The sequence below is a fragment of the Solanum stenotomum genome, chromosome 3, assembly GCF_019186545.1.
Source record: "Solanum stenotomum isolate F172 chromosome 3, ASM1918654v1, whole genome shotgun sequence".
In the NCBI taxonomy this organism is placed as follows: Eukaryota; Viridiplantae; Streptophyta; class Magnoliopsida; order Solanales; family Solanaceae; genus Solanum; species Solanum stenotomum.
In genome coordinates this window covers 5,055,260-5,079,893 of record NC_064284.1, presented here as the reverse complement: position 1 = coordinate 5,079,893, position 24,634 = coordinate 5,055,260, and the positions used below count along the sequence as shown (strand labels likewise).

The 24,634-nt window shown below is 33.1% G+C and overlaps 3 protein-coding genes and 1 pseudogene across 3 annotated transcripts; 2 read left to right on the top strand and 2 right to left on the bottom strand.

Annotated features, from left to right (window-relative positions):
* The first annotated feature begins 117 nt into the window (after positions 1-117).
* Positions 118-2,004, top strand: LOC125859291 (aspartyl protease family protein At5g10770-like). The gene is made up of 2 exons (XM_049538996.1): positions 118-349; positions 515-2,004. The coding sequence occupies exons 1-2, from the start codon at positions 148-150 to the stop codon at positions 1,789-1,791; spliced, it is 1,479 nt and encodes a 492-aa protein (XP_049394953.1). The 5' UTR covers positions 118-147; the 3' UTR covers positions 1,792-2,004.
* Positions 1,495-6,382, bottom strand: LOC125859290 (probable folate-biopterin transporter 3; annotated as a pseudogene).
* Positions 6,383-12,205: 5,823 nt separating this feature from the next.
* On the top strand, positions 12,206-16,340 carry LOC125859298 (AP2-like ethylene-responsive transcription factor At1g16060). The gene is made up of 8 exons (XM_049539004.1): positions 12,206-12,606; positions 12,686-12,768; positions 12,923-12,931; positions 13,100-13,188; positions 13,279-13,352; positions 13,437-13,487; positions 14,328-14,404; positions 15,816-16,340. Exons 1-8 carry the CDS (start codon positions 12,422-12,424, stop codon positions 16,328-16,330), a joined length of 1,083 nt encoding a protein of 360 aa, XP_049394961.1. The 5' UTR covers positions 12,206-12,421; the 3' UTR covers positions 16,331-16,340.
* Positions 16,341-17,926: 1,586 nt separating this feature from the next.
* LOC125859293 (tubby-like protein 8) lies at positions 17,927-22,921 on the bottom strand. Its single transcript, XM_049538998.1, has 9 exons — positions 22,256-22,921; positions 22,059-22,173; positions 19,235-19,411; positions 19,071-19,120; positions 18,900-18,996; positions 18,728-18,811; positions 18,542-18,634; positions 18,342-18,409; positions 17,927-18,198 (listed from the first exon to the last, which is right to left on the bottom strand). Exons 1-9 carry the CDS (start codon positions 22,744-22,746, stop codon positions 18,123-18,125), a joined length of 1,251 nt encoding a protein of 416 aa, XP_049394955.1. The 5' UTR covers positions 22,747-22,921; the 3' UTR covers positions 17,927-18,122.
* Positions 22,922-24,634: the final 1,713 nt, after the last annotated feature.

Genomic DNA, 24,634 nt, shown 5'->3' with positions numbered 1-24,634 from the left:
ACTTTCTTTTTCTCCCCCTAAGTATCTGCACGTGAATTCCCAATAATTTCTCATGCATTTGTGGGGTCCCCTCCCCCACACCCCTACCCCTTTTGTTGTCATGCCTAACTCCATAAGAATCTCATTCTCTCCAACTCTTTTTTCTTCATGTCTATTATAGACCTTTGTTGTGTATGTTCATCTATAGAGAGCTTTAAAACAATGTCACTTTGTCAATATTCCATTGTATTTGCTCTTCTTTTTGTAGGAACATTTGGATATGGAGATAATGAACTATTTCTCCCACTCAAAACACTTCAGAAGATGCATCACAAACATAATGAGCCAAGTTGTTCATCTCAAAAATCAAGTAAGTCTATTGCAATTTGCAAAACAACATTGTGTACATATATTGAAATGTGGTTAATTATTATTAAGTATTATCAAACTCTTTCTTGGGATCTGCTATCATAGATTTAGCTATTTTTCTCTGTTTCTCAAATCCCAATAGACTAAACATTATTTGATTTTCCAGGGAGTGAAAATGGAGCAATTATACTGGAAATGAAGCATAAAGATTACTGCTTTAGGTCAAGAGGTGACTTGAACAAAAGGCTGCAGAAGAGATTGCTAGCTGATGATATTCGAGTTCGTTCGATACAATCTAATATCAAGAAAATCAGTTCTAAGCAAGTTGAGGCTTTATCACAGACTACTACTACTCAAATTCCTATCAATTCAGGTGTTACAATGCAGACTCTAAATTACATTGTTACTGTGACATTAGGAGGTCGAAATATGACAGTGATTGTGGATACAGGAAGTGATCTTACTTGGGTTCAATGCCAACCTTGTAGATTGTGTTATAATCAACCAGAACCACTTTTCAACCCCTCTATTTCCCCATCTTTTCAAACAGTTGCATGCAATTCATCAGCCTGTCTGTCTCTTGAATCTGCAACCGGGAATTCAGGATTGTGTGGGACTAATTCACAAACTTGTGGTTACCTTGTAAGTTATGGAGATGGATCGTATACGAAAGGTGATCTTGGACAGGATCATTTGGTTCTTGGAAGAACATCAGTTGACAATTTTGTTTTCGGGTGTGGGAGGAATAATAGAGGCTTGTTTGGTTTAGCTTCAGGTCTTATGGGACTTGGAAGGAGTGATCTTTCTTTAATATCTCAAACTTCTGGTGTATTTGGAGGTGTTTTCTCCTATTGTTTGCCTTCAACTGAGGCAGAGTCCTCTGGTTCTCTTATATTTGGGGGTGATCCTTCAGTTTTCAAGAACTCTACACCAATCTCTTACACTAAAATGGTTCCAAATCCACAGCTTTTTAGCTTCTATTTCCTCAATCTAACTGGAATGACTATTGGTGGGGTTGCTGTTCAAGATTCAAGTTTTGGGAAAAGTGGATTTCTCATTGATTCGGGCACGGTTATCACAAGGCTCCCTCCTTCCATTTACAAAGCTGTCAAGGCTGAGTTCTTGAAACAATTTTCAGGTTACCCTTCAGTACCAGGTTATTCAATTCTTGACACTTGCTTTGATCTCTCTACATATGAAGAAGTGAACATTCCCACCATAAAAGTACATTTCGAGGGCGATGCTCAGATGGAAGTTGATGTTGCTGGGGTTTTCTATTTTGTGAAGAATGATGCATCTCAGGTCTGTTTAGCACTGGCAAGCCTGCAATATGAAGGTGAGATTGGAATTATTGGAAATTTTCAGCAGAGAAACACAAGAGTCATATATGATACAAAAGAGTCACAAGTTGGATTTGCAAAAGAAACCTGCAGTTTCATGTAGATGACAGAAAAAAAAAGGTAAGGCCAATAACGACTCGTTGGCGATAATATATTTGCTTAACATAGATAACTATTTGAGGTTTATTTATCTACTATGTAGGAAGATACAGATGATATTATGGGTGTTTAATTAAGTGTAAAATATCCCATAAACTTCTCTTCATGATGTAACACTTCCAATCATTTTATAATATGTGAAAACTGTATGTATGCAGACTTGTCTATAACAACAACACTGCTAGGTTCTATGTACAAACAGAAGAAGATGATGAAATTTTGTTTTGTGTGGCACAGAAAATATCGACAGCAAAAGAAAACAAATTGACATATTCTTTACAAGCATATAAAAACAGGCATCAGCCCCACAATAGAATGTCTCGACAACCGAGCCTGTCCTTTCATAAGAAAAAACGAACATATCATAATTTTTTGAAGACAGAAAGAGATAAAATAAGTGGTTAATCCACCAGTCACAAAATGATTCCTTTTTCTACTCGAAATCACAACAAGGCCACAGCCAACCATATTGGCAGTGGCATCTTTCAATTCTTGAGCTGGATTCCTTGATATTACAAGCAACAATACAAAAATTACGCCTTAGTCCCAAATAAGTTAGGATCGGCAACACTGATCTCAAGCCCGGATAAGGCTGGCAGCCAGCTTAAAACTTGATATTACAAGCATTTAAAAAAAATAAAATTACAAGGTCATTTGTAACATTAAACTAAGCTAAAGCCATACCAGATAAATATAATTTTGCTTGGTCTGCAATCTCTGTAGATCCATCTTTCTTGTACAATCTCTGTAATGCTGCTAAGAAAGTAGCAGCTGAGGGACAAAACACATGGTGACACCAGAATGATGGGAGTGTGTTTTCCCTGTCATTGTACTCATGAATCCACGTGATCGACATTGGTTACCAGTGGAGCCATCTCTAGTTTTTGAATGTCCAAGTCCTCTTCGCCCTTTTTTGAGTTATCGTCACTCCTTTTTGTCTTTAACATCTCAGTTGGTAGAATAGAAGCGTTGGGATCACTGTTTGGCACCAAAAACAGAATGCCAATTGGAAGGTCTCTCGAAAAGCTCCGGATCACTATTATTATCCAGAGGCTGTCAAATTGAGTTCTTGTGGCATTCAAGGTGTGAAGTAACAGGCCTCCAGCCCAGGATGCTGTGAGACTGAGAACATGATCAATTGACATTACCAACGCGAAGAAAGTTCCTTCAATGCCAGAAGGGCAAAGTTTTGAACTGAGTACAATAAGAGGCATCCATCTGGGACGCCCAATCATATGAAAAATTGCTGCATCGCTTACAGCAACAACATAATCAGGGATGCCAAACTGCAAGTTTACTCGTGAGACCAATATTAAATCAAGCAGTCGTGAAGCACCATATAATAGCTGAGACCAAAAAAGTACGAAATGAAAAGGATGGTTCCTAAAAGCATTCTGGTAAAGGAGAACTCCAAGAAGATATCCTACTGCACCGACAGAGGATATGGTCCCTACAATCTCCTGCATGAATGTCGAAATGGATTTATATTCTGTGGTTAAGATGTTTTTGAACTACATAAGTAGCAAATAAGAGATTTGCAAAATATAGAGCAAGAGAAGACAGGTCTTGAATCAGTTTGAATTAACAAGTTTGTGGCTAGACAACATTGAAAAAATAAAATTAAAGTACCTTTGAGAACAATGGGCCACCCTTTGCATCTGTATACCAGTAAAACATTCCCTCGTGAATATGCAAACTCAATGCTGGAGAAATGTACATGTATAGACATGGCCTCCACACATTCTCGCATTTTAGTGCCATCCACATAGCCTTACAAGCAGCCAAGAACTTTTGACTTACCTGTTGCAGAAACATACCTCAACAAAACAAGTATAAACAATCAAGAAGTATCCTAAACTGCGCAAAGGGCAATATGAGGTTCAAATATACCTGCCTGTATGCAACATCGTGTATAAAGGGTTCATGCAGCATCATTCCTACCAAAATGACCAGAGCAGCTGGAATGCTTAAAATTCCAAACACCCCCTACCAGTAATTCAGGCTTCTCATGCATCATCATCATTAAGTTAAGCCGCCAAAAAGATTAATGAAGCCATAAATTCTTATGGATACAAACTCCCCCGAATTTGAGTGTACATAATAGTACCTTAATTTTAATATTATTAACAAACAATTATATCTGAAGAATATCCAGTGGTTTCATCTCATAGGGAAAAAACATTCAAGAAGATTCATTGGGAAATCAAGAACAATTGCCCAGGCTTGATAAATGATTAGCCAATTAGCAAAATGCATATTAAATCAGAAGGAATAGTCTATTGACAATGATTGAAATAAGTCAGAGATAGCAAACCTTAGATCTAATTAGATGAACCAAAAAGCCACCGATAGTGAACCCAATCAGTTGCCCCACTGAAGAGCTCACTCCACACAAGCTTTGCATGTCACTGGCAAGAGAAGGGTGGCTTATGCTGTTCTCTGTCACACAGGCATCAATAGTAACATCTGCTACTGCTTGTGCTGCACTGGCTCCCGTTAGACACAACAAAGCAGATGCAAGTTGTAATTTGTGCTTGAGTGACAGACTGAGTATGGAAAAAGCACCAAACAGACCTAAAGAACAAAGGGAGGTAAGTCAAAAGGAAATTATTTTTTTGTCTGTCATTTGACTACTGTCTACTCGACATCTGGGAATTGGATACTGTAATTCTTCAAACCAACTAAAGGGTATCAGTCAACTATTTATTTGGGCTTATTTTATTCCAACACTATATAATACGCCTTTTAAGGAAAAATAGGAATCCTCTATATCCATTCCGTTCTCTCACATTTATGGAATCGGTATTCTCTTCTTATCTATATGTATTCCTTAAGCATCAAAAGATTATCTTCCTTCAATCACAGTCTTGTTTCCTTTCCCTACATTTTCTGCGCTGCTGGTCAAATGCTAGTGTCTTACGCAGATTTTTCCAGCAGGTTAATTTCCATGTTTCTTTGGTTAGATGAAATCATCCCAACAGAAGTACAGATACACCGAGAACTGCAATACAATTTTTAGCAGAAACACAACAACTTCCATATAACTAGATTTGCTATGATGCTAGTAAGCAATCAAATATTTTAGCATCCAAAACTGTTAAGCTGGTTTACATAACACTGCCAACAAATATTTTCTTGCTCAGACTTTTGAACAAGTTAAACTGTCTAAGGAGTGGCAGCAATAAGAAAGTTTGAATACTCCTTTAGTACCACAGCTAATGCAAAGTTAACTGATGAAAACTAAGATTGAGTATTATTCCTATATGTTAAATAGATTGAAAGCTCAACTAAATGATTAAGAGTTCAAACAAGGCTTCGTCTGACATCAACTTGGCCAAGGATTTTATGTTAGTAGTCACGTTTAGCCTTTAGTTTACTAATACTTAACAGAAGATACAGTTTATTTTTTATTGTCACCACTCTTAAGTCAAAAAGGAGAAGTTTTGAGTTCAACAAGAAGATATTGAATTGGGAAAAGACCATTACTCCTAGAAGTTAAGGGGAGACATGTGATTTCAATATTTCCATTCAGAAGCAAACAAACCTAAATGTTCATAACTTAGGGTGTGTTCATTTGGAGTTCTATAGGAAAAAGTTCCTTAAAAATGAGAAAAGTGACTTCCCTATTGAAAGTAGGAAAAACAAGTTCCACAAATGACATTCCGCATTAATTGTTTCCTCTCAACCGTCCAACACACCTCATTTTCACCTCCACCACTACACACCCTATCCCGGTAGTATCCCCCACCCTCACCTCCCAAGTATTTGTCTAGGCTATATACAAATATTTTTAAGATAATATGCTTTACTTACATACTAAACTCGAGAATATGAATAAGAAATCCACTTATTTTCGTGGAAAACATTTTCCTTCCTAAAGAACACACCTTAATCTCCGAATTTAGAAATCACTAAAAGAAGAAAATAAAGGACAGGTAAAATAATGGCATATAAATGATTAAATCAAAGAAACATGAAAACAGAGAGATACATACAAATAGAAAAGAAAATCACAAAGGACAACAAACAAATAACACAGTCAAACATGATGATTCACTTCAAGAAACACAAAATAAGAAAAGAAACATACAAATACAACAAATATCATTAATGTTAACATCAAACAATAAATGGTGAATTAGCTTTTAATGCCACCACCCAAAAAAAAAAACACATTCTTGAAAACATACCAGCTAGAATAAAGTATGGCCTCCTTCTATATCCAATAATTGGAAGAGTATCTGTTAAAATCCTCTAAAGAGGTTTCACAATCCAAGGAATTTGAATTATTCCAGCATAAATTTGAGCCTCAGAAGGCATCCTTCATATAATACTGAGTACTAATCTTACTTAACCCTAAACTCATTCCTTGATTAATACCATAAATAATAATCACACCAAACTCCAATGGAGTTCATCACATAGCATTCTGAATCAGTAATATGGCTTCAAAATTAGTTCAAAGATTCTATTTTTTTTTTGTTCTTGACTTTGTGAAATTGCTCCTTTAATGAAAATTCATCTTCTTGGCCCATGGCCATTATTCAACTAGTAATGTAGATAAAAAATGAAAGTAGTTTTCAGAGTCAACGGGAAATGGAAAATCAAAGTAATAAAGAAGAAGACATAACAGGAAAATATTAACTTTTTTATTTGTCCTTCTTCCCTCGGTTTGCAACATTCTTCGAGCATAGAGTTACGATTAAATTTGAATAATATAGTACAGGTCCATTCGTGGTGCTCCCAATATGATTTTTTTCATATTTAAAGCTTGAATCTGTTCCAACATGATTTTTTTTATATTCAAGGCTCGAATCCGTCCCAATGTGATTTTTTCCATATCTAAGGCTTGAATCCGTCCCAATATGATTTTTTCCATATCCCAGGCTCGAATCCGTCCCAACATGATTTTTTTCATATTCAAGACTCAAATCCGCCCCAACACGATTTTTTCCATATTCAAGACTCGAATCCAAAATAAAGCAATCTCACCATTGCACCACAACCAATATTGGTTAAAAAGTTAATTACTCTATTGGGTGAGGAAATATATTTTCTGTTTTAAGTCCTCTTGGCCAGTTCATTTTTTATCTCCATTTTTTCATTGATTTAATGGTAAAAAAAAATAATTGAACTATCACGTTTTCGTAAGCTTTACTCCTTAATTATGTCCCATATTGGGGATAAAACACTTCCTAATAAAGACGATTTTGTATTCAAGAGAACTCAAACACGAGACCTTTTTTATAAGCATGAAAGAGTATTTACCACTCCACTACAATCCTTGCACTTCAAAATTAATCAGGTCAACTTGTTCCTTTTTTATACTCGAACTATTACCATAAGGGATGATTATTCATTATTTAAAATAGAGACCTTTAATTTAAGGTGAAACAGTCTCGTCCACTGTTTACAATTTTTTCAAAAGAAAATTATCAATTTTGTGGTTATGGCAAAATTATGATCCAGTCCGTCCAAATAGCAATATTATTGTGTTAACCATAAATTGATTCAATCAAATGACAGGCCGAAATAGCTGCTGTTGGTACTAAATCATGGGCCACTCTTTTTTATAGACCACTTTGATAAAATTGTACTCATAAATTAACGACATTGAGAATGATTTCATATCATGATTTGAGATATTTTAATATTATAATTGATTCATAAGTTTATATTTTGTTAAAATAATCTCACATTTATATCTACTAATCATTTGTTTCATATGTAAATAAAATCTATAATCACATTATTATCTTTTAAAATTTATTATTCTCACCGACATAAAATTTATTATTCTCACCAACATATAGTCACTTTAATTCACACCTCACGATTGTGAAACTTTTCAACGTTCACTTGAAACAATTAACCGGCATGTTAAAATAGTTGTTGACATAATACTCAATTTTGGCCTTGGTTTAAGGTAAAATTTCAATCACATTAATAAATTTATTTTATGGCCTTAATAAGTGAACATTTATATTTTATGTGCAAGTTATTAGTATTTAGTTACATGTTTCCTATCAACTTGTTTAAAGAGATAATATTTATTTATGACTTTGCATTGTCTTGGAAGCACTATTTTTATTACTCTTACAAACATTGTTTTTATGAAGTGCATTCTATAATGTTTCCAATTTATTTTATGTTCACTAAACTAATATTGATGTATTTTTTATTTGATAGGATTGTGTTGGTGCGATTGATGGAACATATATAGAAGGGGAGGTTCCTAAAGCGGTGCAACAAGCATATCGTAATCGCAAAGGAAGAACATCACAAAATGGCTTATGTGCTTGTGATTTTGATATGCGATTTACCTTTGTTGTTGCTGGTTGGGAAGGTACTGCACATGATAGTAAAGTACTTGATAATGCACTTGTTGAACCAATGTCACAATTTTCATTTCCGCCACATAGTAACTTTAAATTACATCCTTAGAATAAATATTATTTATTTACACAAAGTTGTTCATTTACGTCACATATGCTTTTAGTAATTCTTTATAAAATATTTTTTGGTAGATAAATATTATGTTGTTGATGTTGGTTTCCGAAACACAAAAGGATATTTAGCTCCATACAAAGGACTACGCTATCATTTGCACGATTACCAAGGAAGTGAAAGAGAGCCTCAAAATGCCAAAGAACTATTTAATTATAGGCATTCATCTCTGGGCAATGTGATTGAATGAACTTTTGGAGCTTGGAAAAATAGATTTAGAATACTGAAATAAGGCATGAACCATTATGATATTGATACACAAGTGAAAATTGTCATAACTTGTGCAGTGTTACATAATTATTCGCGAGAATACCAAAGTAGTGATGAAATATTTATGGTCTATGAACATGAAGATATAGTTGCGGAGGATATTGACCAACAAATGGCTCAAAGTAACAATGTTGGTTCGTCTTCTCGGTCACATGATAGAGAAATGCAAGTTCAACGTGAGGAAATTGTTCGTACTATGTGGGAGGATTATATTAAAGACTAGTACACTACAATTTATGTTCAATTTTTTTTTATTAAATTAAAGTTAGATGAAACAATTACTTAAGTGGAGAACAAATAACTTTGTAATAATTTATTATGCGATTTTATAAAAAAAAAAATTATTTGATAAGATTGAATAAATAATTGAGGTTGTTTTAATAGTTTTACAACTTATGGAATTTTTATGTTTATGAGAAAATATACAACACAAAAATTTCATTCGCATGTCCAAACAAACCTTCAATTTCATCTCATGATTTCATATCATGATTCCATATCTTGATACCATATCGCATGGCCAAACGGGCCCTTACTAAAAGCTAGGTCAAACAACTCAATTCTCTAAAATAAGCATTTTTAAGAAAATAAATATTTCGACTTCCCTGAATATTGGCCAAACAAACTATATGTTTGAATTAGAATGACGTTTAAGAAAACATTTTTTATTATTTTACCTTAAATTAAAAATATAACTTACCAAAAATATCATTTAAAATTTATAGTTTTAAACCTGCCATGTCATTTATAAACGAATATTGTTGTAACTAAAAAATATATTATTTTAAAAAATTATTGTACATACTTGAATATATATATATATATATATATGTATATTTTAAAAAGTTGAACGGAAATTTGATTAAAAATCAAATTAAATGATGAATAAGTATCCTCCACCCTGGGTTACATGGTCGTATAAATAGAATTTTGGGAACCCTAAAGAATAGTTAGGTACTTCACTTAAACGTCTACTTCATTAATTGATGACTAATGCCCTATTTTTTGTCTACTTATTAAAGAGACGTCGCTAATTAAGCGAGTATTAATCTTAATTAAATGAATTAATTCGTTTGGCCACCCACATATACCACTTCCGATGGGCCAACTTTTGTTATGGTCACAAAAGAGCCCAAATTAAACAAATTTCTCTCATGTCAATTGTGAAACTCATCACAACTTCAATAGAAACAAGCTTGTGATTTTACTGTTTATTGAGATGAATCCATGTGTATAATTAAATAAGATGATATATCAATTGTTAATTTATATAATGAATACTTAAGAACATGTGCGAAAATTTCTCTCAACCTTTGAATCATAAGCATTTAATAAAAATACGTATGTGTTCAGGTAATCAATAGAAGCATATCGTAATTTGAATGTCTAGAAAATTTCATGAGTAATCAATTTATTCCGCCTTTTCTTTTCTCTGAAAATTGTAATATCATAATCACTACTGTGAAGTGTTATTCCCTTTGTTTCAATTTATTTGACTTACTTTTCTTTTTAGTTTGTTTAAAAAATAATGTTCCTTTTCCTTTTTCGACAACTCTGTAAACCCAACTCTCTACCTGACATGCTTAAGATCTACGAATTATAGAGCATCTTGACACATTTAACATATTTTTAATTTAAAATTATAAGATCTTATTTTTTTTACTTTTTCAAAATTCATGCTAAATTAAAATATACTCCATAGATATGTAAAATTTATTAAGTTTGACTTTATAGCCTTGCTTAGCTCAGGATAAAGCTGGTACATAATATATCAAACCTACAATAAGCAGAAAGCAAAATGGTCCCACAAATCTTGGTTAATTATAGATTTATTAAGCAATTAATTAATGTATAAATTTAATGATTTCAGGGGTTATACGGAATTAATAGAGAGTGGCTAGTTAAGTAGGTGCTCCTACTTTACTTACATCCGCAAACTCTACAACTAACTCTGATTAATGGATCTTAATAATATTCGCTATTTTTTTGTTATTTCAAATTTAGTCCTTATATTTTCATGATTCTTGCATTTTGCTTCAACATGATAATTTTACTTTCGACTTTTCTTTTTTTTTTCCCTCGTCGTTCACTTTTACTTATTCGGACTTTCAATTATCCTTAAAAATAATAAATAAAATATACATGTATAAATTCAATTGGTATTGTTATCATGGTGTAGTAATTTGATTTGTGTTTATACTATTCCAAATATACTATTCCTAAAGTCATCATTTAATTTTTCTCGAAAAGATGAAACGAGTTTTTAAAAAAATTAAGTGTGAGATATGGGATGTTCGTGCAGTAATAAGAAATCGATTGTGAACTAAATTTAATTTCAAAAGCATACTTTCTCCGTCCCATATTAATTGATTATCTTACTAAAAATTGTTGTTTTATATTAGTTGTCCACCTTACAAAATTAAGAAAGAGTTAATTAATTTTTTCGTATATTACCCTTATAATTAATTCTTTAACATCTATTCAACTTCAAAAATCATGATAAGATTTTTTAACGTCTATTCATCTTCAAAAAATAATTCATAACTTAAAAATGAAAATTGAAATGGATTTAAAATGATGCAAAGAGATAAAAAATGACAACACCCTTGCACATCCATGATTGAGTGTATAGATCATGGGCAATTTTAAAAATAAAAAATAAATAATAAAAATGAGCATGGACAATTATCATTTTTTAATCAAAAAAGAAACAATGTCCAATAATTTAATTATTGGAGTTGCAGTATTACAGATTTGAATCTAATCGCTAGAGTTGAGTATTTTGTTTTTTGGATTAAATCAAGAAATCAAACTGAATCAAATCATTTGTTGTTATTTGACTTGGTTTCGTATTTAAGATTCATAATTTTTTTTTATTTGATTCAAATTTCAAAACATAAAAATAGAAAACAATAACAAATCATTTATTATACATTACGTTTTTATATAACACATTCATTCTTCGATAAAGAAATCAATTAACATTAAATAATACCCACATTTTATTTTAGTTATAACATTAGGCATGTAAATATAATCTTATTGACTTATTCTATCCTGCTTCAACATAGATTAAGAGTATTTGACTATTTCATCAAATATATATTGCTATCTTTTTTAGTGGTGTCCACTATTTCAATAATATGATTTCAATTTCTTAAAAAATATTTAAGAGATTTGATGTAATCACTTCTCATTCTTTATATAGGTATCCTTTTTCAACATTCAAATATAACTATTCTAAGATAACAAATCAAAGCAAAAAAGAGAAAAATCAAATCAAATTAAAATAGATAAATAAATTCTTTTCAAAATCGAATAATATAAAACTAAATCGAGAAATCATACACACCCTTGAAAACGGTATAAATTTGGTAGAACTAAAAATACTGCACCTAATTTTAAACCTCAAAATTAAAGAGGAGTATGAAAAAAAGAAAAAAAAAATTAAATCTGATTGAGTAAAAGCATATTATATAAATCAAGGCAGAAAAAACGGGAAGGCCAAATCTAATCTAAAGAATATATATACATACACACAAAAATAGATTAGAGCGAAACAACAAATAAAACAGAGAGAGAAAAAAAAAAGTGAAAGACAAGCACAAAGTAGCTAACACACAAAAGAGGGCCAGCGTCAGGGCCTGCTGCCACTGCTTATAAACAGAAACGGCCATCACCATTTCCTCCGCCGGCTTTTCGTCATCTTCCTTATTTCGTATATATATCTCCTTTCTTATTGGAGAAAGGAAAATTTCTAATTTATACTACTATTATTTTCTTGACATTTTAATTTGATGGCGAAAACATCAAAATCAAATACTACTGCAACTTCATCTTCTTCTAGCAACAAATGTGATAGTAAAGCGAAACGTAGCAACAAAATTGATAGCAATGCTATTGGTAAAGTGAAACGAACGCGAAAGAGCGTTCCTAGAGACTCTCCTCCTCGACGTAGCTCAATTTACAGAGGAGTTACTCGGTATTTTTTCTTTCACTACAATTATTTTTTCCTTCTTCTTAAATGGAGAGTCAGTTAAGTTCAGATTAATAATTGATAGGCACCGATGGACCGGCCGATACGAAGCTCATCTATGGGATAAAAATTGCTGGAATGAAACACAGAACAAAAAAGGAAGACAAGGTTCATAATTTTTTTTAAAAAATTATTTTTTTGTTTAGTGATGTATTTCAGTTAATATTAGATATGATGTTGTTGAACTACATTACTAATTGAAATTTTCTATTGGTTTCGCCGGCGCAAATCATGCTTATAACAAAATCCGATTAAAATGCAGTTTATTTGGGTAAGTTTCTATCTTTATCATTCTAATTTTTTATTTTTTTCAATATTATTATAAACTTTTCATTTTCAATTATTTGGCCCACCAATTTATTAACAAACTTAATGTTGCCATTTGTAAAATGAAATTTTATCCATAGAACTGAGATTTTTTTTTGATTTTTTTTTTCAGGAGCCTATGATGATGAAGAAGCAGCTGCACATGCATATGACTTAGCGGCGTTAAAGTATTGGGGTCAAGACACCGTCCTTAATTTCCCTGTAATTTTGACGAACTTATTTATCATTATATATTAATTTGAGATCATTTTAAATATTTATAAATTTTAAATTTTGAATTCGCTAATATAGGTAGCTACGTATGAAAATGAGCTAAAGGAAATGGAAGGTCAATCAAAAGAAGAGTATATTGGTTCTTTGAGAAGGTACATGTATGGTTTATTTTCATTTTCATTTTTTTACTTAGTTAATTAATTGTTTTTAATATTATTTTTGTGATATGCTTGCAGAAAAAGTAGTGGGTTTTCAAGGGGAGTATCAAAATATAGAGGCGTAGCAAGGTAATTAATTAACTCTTCATTTTTATAGCACACCGTTAAAAACTGAGCTAAGAGTATCCTCGAGAAATGTTTGACCTTAAGACTTGCCGCAAAAATGTTGGTGATCTAAAAATGTTGCTCTTCATTAAAGCGACAACTAGCCCAAATAAACCCTTGGTTCCCTCCCCCCCTCAAAAAAAGGTTATATTTGGCATGCATTGAATAGCAATTTGTACATTTTTACTTATTCACTTTGAATTTTGCAAGATAAAAAAATATTTTTAAAGTAATAAACAAGTACAAGAGAACCGGAAAAGTATTTATAAATGAAGCTTGTAAATGTTATAAGTTGTAGTAAGATGCCCATCATTGCTGCTCAACTGTGAAGTGTTTATGAGTCTTCATCTATTCCCATCCTTCATGCTACTATGCCATCTAACTATGTCGTATATTCTTGATATTGACATTGAACTCCTCTTATTAAATGCTTCACGTTTCTTCCATTCATGCACTTGTACGGCTCTTCAAGATTTATATCTGACGTAACGGTGGTGTCTAAATTAACTTGTTTTGCATTTATACGTACAATTTTATCTAGTATCTGCTTATTAATTTTATCAACATGTTTTTACGTAACTTTGCACAACATAGAGGTAGAGTTAGAATTTGAAGTATATGATTCTTAAATTTTAATCTTTTTAAGTCATTGCGTTCTAAACTAATAATATGTACATTAATCAAAGTTACTAACATGAACACTTTCACTTCACCCTGCACTCAGGCAGATCAGAAGAAATCACCTACTAATATTTTTGTCTCGGCTAGAATCTAAACTTGTCATTATTTACTTTGGATTTGTAGACACCACCACAATGGAAGATGGGAGGCTCGAATTGGAAGGGTATTTGGCAATAAATATCTCTACCTTGGAACATATGGTACGTATGAGATTACTCTTACTAGTTACTAACACGTCTTTTTAGTTGAAAATTTGTAGTATACAATATTCATCCAACCCCCTCTTCATAATTAATTTGGTGGGAAAATTAAAAAAGTAACAAAATTAGAAAATTAATTAATTAGTCTTTCATCCTAAATTTGATGTTTCGGATAGGACAGGTAGACAAAGTTTAATTAAGTTTGACAAGTTGAGATTAATGCTCCACAATTAGTGTAGTATATTTTGGTCGCTTACCTAAAAGAACCTCCCAAAAAAACATCATTTTCAAAAGCATTGCCCCTAAATCAATCCAAGTGTCGTCATATTTATTCTTAAATGCACTTAAGAAATACTCCCTTCCCGTCTCAATAAGAATGATCGTTTTCCCTTTTTAACAAATCTTTAGTTCCAATTATCCACGTGACATATTTTTTAAATTGTGTGTCAAATTAAAATAAGTCAAATAAATTAAAACGGACAGAGTGAGGATGATTGTTTGACATGTAGTTGATTGTTGCCACATGTCACTATGTGTAGTGTAGAGCAAGCACTTCTTTGTCGATATTAATATTGTTGAGTTTAGTTGCACATTGAGTGCCTATATAGCATTACTATAGCCATGAAAATCATGGGCATATGGAAGCAGAACAACAAGTCAAATAAGTGAGGCAAAAAGCCAAAAGTTAGATTAGGAAGGAGGGAAAATTAAATATTAGTTGGTGGTTGGGTATATATAGATCACCAACTTTCAACTGCTAGGTCTGCTATTTAAGATTTCACAACCCTGCCCCATCTCTTCATTTTTCAACTTCTCACCCAATTTGTCATGCAAATTAGTTTCTTCAATTTATTACATATATTATAATCCACTCATTTCCCACAATACCCCTCAACATCTCTTAATTTTTCCAATTTTACCTATCCTAATAAAGGTAACATTCTTCTGTTTTTAGTTCGTCTAAAAAAGAATGTCGTCTTTTTTTATTTGGTAACTATTTAATGACACCATCCAAAGTTTATTCTTATTAGATACCGTCTTACATTTTATGTGAAACAAAGTCAACTAAAAGTAAGCATTAAAGTGACTTTAATAAAAATAATTTGATAAACATAACAAATACTTAATTACCTAATTTATGTAACTCTGTGCCCAGTCAAACAATGTCACATATATTGGAATAGAGAAAGTATTCAAGATAAAATCACATGTTGGGTCATAGCTATGCGTAAAGAGGTTCATCTAAATCCTGTTCATCGAAAATATACGATTTAAAATTAAAAATTTATTCTTTTACTCATAAGTAAAAAACTAGATTATCGTACATATAAGTTTGACTATCTTACAAAATTAGATATATAGCGGTGTTTTTATTTATATATATATAATTTTTTGTACCAATCACATGCAGCTACTCAAGAGGAAGCAGCAACAGCATATGATATGGCAGCTATTGAATACCGTGGACTAAACGCCGTTACAAATTTTGACCTTAGCCGTTACATTAAATGGCTACGTCCCTCTGACCAAACAAATGATAATACCATTAATAACCCTGAACCAAACCCTAACCCTATTGACATTCATCTCATGCCAACAAATTTAACCCAACAACAAAGCTCAGGCTGCGATGTAACTGTCGCGGCTCTGCCACATCCAGGTGGCGGAGCCGCGACTTCATCAGCAGCACTAGAACTTTTGATGCAGTCTACAAAGTTCAAGGAAATGCTCGAAAGAACATCGGAGGTAATTGAATGCCCGGAAACTCCACCGGAGCCAGACCGACCACGGAGGAGCTTCCCTGATGATATACAAACCTATTTTGATTGCCAAGAATCAAGTAGCTTCATTGAGGAGCATGATATTATTTTTGGTGACTTGGATTCTTTAACATTGCCAATGTTTCAGTGTGAGCTTATTAATTAATTAATAACTATGGACGTGAGATATAAAAATTATTTGTGTATATTACTATTTTTAAGTCAAGGAGAGTGTATAATTTGGGGAGGCAACAAAAACAAAAAAGGAAAATGGAAACAGATAATTTCCTTTAAAATGATTTTATCTTTCCAGAGAATGAGGGATATATTATATTTTTTAAGTATTATATTTAATGACTATTAATATTATTATTATTTTTTTCTCAATATTGTATTTGTTTATGTAGATAGAGAAATTGATGAACATTCTTTGGTATGTTATGAGTTCTACAATAATAATACGAAGACTGTTACTTACCTTTATCAATATATTGCTGCATGTTATGTTGCAGGGGTTTATCTTGCTTTTAATTAGTTTTTGAATCATTCGAAATGTGGGATTCATCCTCATTTATTTAGTTATAGACAATGTTTGAATAGTTTTTTCATGTGCATAAGTTGACTCTGAGTTATATATATATATATAGGAGTGTTCACGGTTTGGTTTGGGTCGGTTATTGGTCAAAATCAAAACCAAATCAACTTAATCGGTTTTAAAATTATCAAAACCAAATATAATATACATTTATCGGTTTGGTTATTTTCGGTTTTGGTTCGGTTTTTCGGTTATTAACCATACATAAAAATAAAAGAAACAATTCATTCAAAACGTAAAAAAAGTGACAACAATCCATTCAAACAAAAAATTAGTTAGAATGACTGACATTACAGAACTTTCGATCATTGAATTTACTGAATAAAACTTCAAAATTCACTATTTTGGCAATGAAGGAAGAGACAATGACATTTTCAGTCCCACAAAGAATTTCCATAGACACTCATATACATGAAACCAATAAGAAAAATGTTCTCACCTTAGACGTTTTTTCTTTCATAAGTAAATTATAAATAAATTTTGATGAAACATATATAAAATCTATAAAATTGTTTATGAATATAATATATTATGTATGTATAATAGTAAAACTTATGTATATAACTTGTTGGTTCGGTTCGGTTATTTCTTCGATTTTTTTCGAACAAAACCATAACCAAACCAAATACTATCGGTTCTTAACAATCTAAAACCAAACCAAAACCCAAATTAAATCGGTTTGATTTGGTTTTTCGGTTTGAATCGATTTTTATCCAAACCATATATATATATATATACATATATATATAAGTACTCTATGGTAAAAATAGATTATTTCTCTGCAGTTGATAGAATCATTGAATTCATTTTACTAATCGAATGGTGAAACCACATGTTTATGAAACACAAACATTTTCGAAATAGTCATATAGTTTAAAGTCATACCTGTTACAAATACACAATCTAAAATCGTACTTGTTACAAATCGTTTCCACATTCATAGAAAATTCTACAGTCAAGAAGTCTATTCTGTTTTTCTTTTTGACAGATCCTAACAGGTCGAGTTGATCCACGTGGGTGGGTGACACGGTCCAATTTCCTTCATTTGCTAAAACACACTATTTTAAAAGTCCAACACAAGGCTCACATGCCCACGTTTTCCAATTTTTTGTTGTGTGTGGTTTTTCTGGTTTCTTTCATTTCAAGACAAACAATCATAGAGCACAATGCTGTATTTTCATTAAACAGAACATGTCTAAATTGCTTGTACAAAATCTTCCACCAAGTTGCATGAATAAATTACAACAACAAGGACAAAATACGCGTGATGCCTTGGCGAAAAAACTGCAAAATTGCACTTAAGTCAGATAAGTGACTTTGCTGTTCAGAGGTTGAACAACAAAAGGTGCTGGAGATTCCCCGTTTACAGTGTGCAACACAACTTTGAATCAATAGAAGCCAAACATATGCAAAACGCTTGATAACCTGTCAACGGGTACCTGTTTTCAACACGAAAATTCAAGTTATTAATGTTACTTGATCGAATTGCTCTGCTCATTGGGATAAATATATTTCTAGCTGTTAAATTATCTAAACAATTCTGCTTGAATTAGTACTAAAAACCAGGATATATATGTTATACCTGTAGTCCATCACATACTTAGCTTTCCCCACTCTACCAAGTTGTAGAATTGTTTGCCTTCCATTTTTCTATTAACAAATAATAACAAGCATGAATACAGGACGATCGAATAGGATCAAGCCTAATAGGTTCATTTGTCTAAATAAATTTTGGTTGTTGTAGTGAAAATGTTGTTACAGGATGACGGTTAATGTACATACCTCCATAGTCAGCTGAAAATTCTTAACTGAGCTCTGGATTCGGAGTCCTGCCCTTCCTCTATCTCTAAAATCTAACTCATACTGTCTTGAAACCTACATAATAATTGCATATTAGATTTGAGGAATCTTCAAAAACAACTCAAAACATTTTCAAATGGTTATTCAAATCAAAACAAATATTTATACCTTATTGTAATGAGGAATCTTCGAAAACAACTGATTCACTTTGTCCATATGCTCCTCCCAGTCCGCGGGTAGTCCATTGATGTGCTATATCCAGAGCAGAAAACTTAGCTCACTATGAACATACTAACGAATTTTTTAAGTGCACTGTTTTAGTTTTGGTAACAGTGCTCACCTGAGCTGTACATTTTAACTGCATGGACTGGTGTTTTGGTATGCATGCTTTTATCCTTCTGTAGCTTCCAGTCCATGTCGCGATGGTAGGCATGAACCTGTAGACAATATACTTTTATTACAATGGTCTAAGAGCCATCTTTCGGATGAGAATCAGAGAGACAAAGCTTACGTTACAGCACCCAACAATTTTGATTGTTTGGTTGTGGAATTAGGACGGGCCTGAAATAAATCAGTTATGCAGAAGCAAGAGTTAGTTAGACTAGCACACCTCACAGGAAGGATGGCATTTAACCATATGTGTGTCTTATCTCATAGTGTCAAAAGAAAATTTACCTGATCCCATATCTGGTATTTTGATCCCAGAAGATTAGCTGTTACATGTCCAATCAAACTGTCATCAGATTTTCCCCATATTCCCTTTGTATTTTGAGCAACTACAAACTCAGATTTCCCATTACGCCTTCTGTGATGGGCTATGGCAAGTTTCCGATTCTGACGCCCCTGTCCCTCCTTCAGTTTAAATAAGACACAAAAATAGATATCAGTACATGTGTCAGACAATGTTTCTGCCATAGCATAGCTCTCAACCATGAATCCTATCAAATGATAAAATTTCCTCGTGAAATTTGGAGAAAGAGTACTAATGGTGGGTGAAATGAACACCTTAGCTCCTCTTTGATCAAAACAAGGATAAGATTAACTGAATATTGATGGAGTTGGTTCCTTAGGTGTATACTGTATTGTCCATGAGAGTTAACAAACAATTGTTTGATGACTCCATAAAGAAGCAGTACAAATCACAAACGTCGGAACAAATGAATTACAACCAGCTTTTGGCATTATAAGAATTTTCAAGAAGATGATAAGAAAAAACATTGTCAAAATAAGTAGTACCTAAAAAGATGTAAGTTCGCACATAGTCACATACCAAGATCATCTCATCATAATAGAACTATCACATAAGCAACCTTAAGCTCTACTTGTGCAATGCATAGGTAGGATCCCATAATCCTATCTACACTAAGTATCACTTCTAGGCCACCATGATCATGCATAACATACCTTGACCTAATCTATAGTCAACACTCATAGACAAGGAGACCTTCATGTTCATATCTTGTAATAAGTAAAGTCACTCATAGCCACAATCCATATCATGCATACATAAGTTCATATATCTTCATAGCATAAGGAAACCACACTATATCCCCTTCATGAGTCTACTTGTGCAATGTATAAGTGAAGTCTCATACCCCCCACTCACACTAAGTAAAGCTCATTAAGAAGTCACAAAGTATAGTCCATGTTCATATTCATGTTCATGTTCATAATTCATAATAAAGCATACATTAACTCATAATCATCATGTCATGAGGGAAACCTACTATGCCCACTCTCAAAGCCTACTTGTGTAATGTATGAATGAAGTCCCATACCCCATTCACACTAAGTAGAACCTCTTAAGGAACCATAGTAAATACCCCATGTTCTTGTTCTTGTTCATGTTACTTGTTCATGTCATGGTTCATGTTACTTGTCATGTAGGGAAGTAGCCTTAACCGACATAGACCATGCGAGCTACATGGAATCTGGTGTCATAAACCCACACCGAAAAGAGGTGTTCTACTTGCCTAAGGTAGAACTAACATGTTTAGCTTATAGGTGGATCCACTAGCTAAGAACCTATGTAGGCACATAGTTATGGGATAAGGAGATTGCTACTAGAAACTCAGACTCACTGACATAGAAGGTTTCCATCTCATGAGATAACATGTTTTGGGAACCCGGACTAACTGGCGTAAAAGCTTCCCCATCTTATTTTCATATCCGCTCGGTGCTAAGCATAATTCCCTTTAAGTTCATGTTTATGGAAGGGTGACTCAACACTCAATCCAATACAACATCATGATATAGCTCATAGATTCATTAGGTGAGAATAGCCTTTCAACCTTAGAATCCTTAATATGTGAGTAAACCTTACACATCATGTTCATAGTGTTAATGAGAATAGCCTTTCAATCAACACAACAACCTTATCATAGTCCTAGACAATTCATGCATAGTCATGTGTAAGGGTAAGGGGAGAATGACCTTTCAACAACTATCACAATTACACAATAGTCATAGGATCTTCACTTTCTAAGTGAATCATGAGTTCATACACAATTCTTGTCAACATGTACAAACCTTCACAATTTGCCCTTCAAGGGCTATGAATCAACTCATCCCAAACATCTAGAATTAGCACATTAGACAAGGGGAATATCAAGATTCAATAATACAATCAACATCTTAGTAATATCATAGTCATGTTCATGCATGTGTGTGTGATTGTCCTTCCAATGACACAACAACAACAACATTATCATAATAGACACTTTATTCTCAAAGTATTCATAGCCATGCACAAATAAGAATTTTCAAGTCAATCACAATGCATGGGACGCTATAAGCAAAGAGTTCCTTGCTTCAAATGACTTGTAGAAAGCTCAACTTTTGCCTGATGCTCAGGGATGCAAGGAGCAGTGTATCATCAATTTAGTACCAAGTGACTTCTGTATTCTTAGGAATCTCTCAGTTAACATCATCAATTCTGTGACAAATGACTAGATACCTTGATGGAATTCGGAAGCTATATTTGAAATCACACGCCTATTTGCAATGTCATACATAATTTGGTGCTGATTTATACTATAGTTCATAAGTAAATCTTTTATAGAAATTTTACAGTATGATGATAGAAACATCTATGTTGTTTCATAATATTCATATTTCTCTGGTCACTAATTGTCTTCTTCTAGGTAAATGGTAGTGAAAAGTGTCTCTCATTAATTTTCTTTCTATCTTGCCTTTTAAACTAAAGGAACTCCCTCTTCATCATTACGAGTTTATCATGAACAAAGAAGTATGACCAGGGGGAGCTAGAAGCCGATGTACAGGTTCAGCTGAACCCATTAGTTTTAGTTCAAACCCTCTATTTGTATTAAGAAATCAGCACTCAGTTACTAATCCTGATATTGCTATCCTAGAGTTCAGAACCCATAAAGTTCAAATCTTTGGCTTCGCCCCTTACTACAACCAAAGCATTGAACCTCAGAAAATGCTTAATGCTGCTGGTTTTCAACAAGCTTAAAGGAAGTAGTGAAAGAAGCCTTACATTTGTATACAGTGAGTAAAAACTCCCTCCATCCCTGCTTTCTGGAGATGCTTCCTTCACTATCACACAAGTACATCTTCCAATGTCTATAGGCAAAGGCCTATACAACAATGACCTGCAAATAAAAAAATACTACTATCATCAATAATCATAAGCAAAGAACTGATTTTTATCTCTAAACAAAGACAAATACAGACCTATTAGGAAGTGTAGACCAAGAAGAAGCTGGAGCAGCTTCAGAATCCGAATAATCCCAAATATTAGCAGAATTCGGCGTCTCAGTATCCGCATGCTCCCAAATTTTCAACCCAATTTTAGAATCTGGTTCATGTTTTTGTATACATAGTTGAAGCGAAGATGGCCTCAGCACAGAGTCTTTCACATCAGCCCCAACCCTAGGGGCTGATGTAAACTCATTATTCACAACCTTACTAGTCCAATCATACCGTAAAACATTTTCTTTACCACAAAGATTGGATTTTTCAGCTTTATCTGGTGCAGCATTCTCTTTATTATCAGATATAACAAGTTGGTTCTGAAGCAAATGAACACCCAATGCTTCTCCAACCGTACTGCTGCCATTGCTACTACTCCGGTTTTGTCCGAGCTCATTTAAAGGATTATCATAAAGGGAATTATATGAACTCGAAGAACGAAGAGGGTTTGTAGTTTTCTTGAAATTAGACATTTTTGAACACCCAATTTGGGTAAAAAGAACAGAACAACAGGTTATATAAATAGGATTCTTGATTTCTTGTTTGTTGGGGCACTTTATTTTTGCTTTAAAGAAAGAGCAGGGTAGTGGTTAGATATATGCTTTATCTTGTATTTGCAGCCAATAAGGCCATTGATGGTAACAAACAGAAATTTGAATTTGAAATTTTTTGGGGGCTTTCAAAATGTTTGGAATTGGGTTTTATTTAGGCGAAATGGTTTGGTGGACCCTTATACTTGTATCAGTTTGTATTATGAACCCTTTTACTTACCCCTTTGTCATCTGAACCCTTAAACTCAATAAAACACAATTTAACAAACCCCTCTGACCATTACCAGGCTTATGTGTCATTAGATGTCTGAGTTGGCAAAAGTGTGTAACTACACACGCCTATTAAGGCGAGTGAGGAGCATTTCTACTTAAAAAAATATTTAAAATTATAAAAGAAATATTTTTTTCAAAACAATTAATTAAAAATATTGTCTTCTTCACCCATTACTCCTCCTTTTCAACCATATCCTTCCCTGCCCAAGCCCTTTTTCTTTCTTTTCACAATCTGCCTTCATCTATTTAGATGATCCTGGCACTTTCTTGAGTCCACCAATTTACAGACGGAGAAAGAGAGCGGCGCCGGTGGTGCTCGTCGAACACCACTGATACGCAGTGGAAGGAGAGAGAGGTGCAGCTGGTCAACGGAGAGGAGAACGAGGTGGGTGAGGGTGCGAAGATCTAATCATGGCAGTAAAGATGGTAATGGTGTGCGGCGGAGATGAAGGCGAAAATGGTAATGGTGTTTGGCTAGATCTGGTGCGATGGCTTAGGTTGTTGATTTTGTGGAGGTTGGAAGAGGAAAAGGAAAATGGTGATGATGTGGGAGAGATTAAAGCGGAAGGAATACAAGTGGTCTCGCCAACAAAAATGGCGATGGCGGCGACGGCTTGGGCCTGAAACAGTGGAAATGGAGAAAATGTATTGGTGTTTTTTTTTCACAACAAAATGTATTGGGTTTTACTTTAAAGAATATAATTAAATTTTTATTATTTTACCTTTAATTAAATAATTTTGATTAATAATTTTAAAAATAATTATGACATGGCATTAATATATCTGATGTGGATATGCCATGTCATTTATGTAAAGGAGGGTGAGCTACACACATGGTTGGAGGGGTTTAAAAGACTCATTTTGATTGAGTTTAAGGGTTCAATTGACAAACGAGTAAGTAGAAAAATTCATAATACAAACTCGTACAAGTATAAGGGTCCACCAGACCATTTCGCCTTTTATTTAAGATTAAAATTCTTCAACGGTAAAATAAGGAACTTGATTGGGTCATGTCTCTGTCAATATATGGCATATGTCTTTTCCATAATCGACGGCGGGATTGTGGGGCCCGTCGGCCGGAGTTTTGTCGGCAGATGATTTGGACAGTGCCGCGAAGTAGATTTGAATATACTACTGCCGTACGGTTTGTCTGAAACAAAATTTATGAAGCAAATAAACTCTGCTTGCAGATGTTGTAAATATAGCAATTATATTCCCTTCTTACTTTTTTTAGACCTTTTGGTAAGGTAATTAAATGAATTTATAGATAAAAATCAAGGAATTTGTATTAAAGATTAAAAGTGCAATAATTTCAAACCGTTTAAAAATGAATGATATAATTTTTTTAGTAATCTAATTTTTTGGAAAAAATAATATACTTTTTAAACTGATAAAGAATTTTAACTTTGACAAATTTTTTATAACAACACAAATAATCAAATATTATGTCATTTTATGATAACCACACAAATGAGTATTTAAGATCACAAGTTTTTAGAATTTCTTTTTTCTTTCTTTCTTAAACTACTTTTCTAAT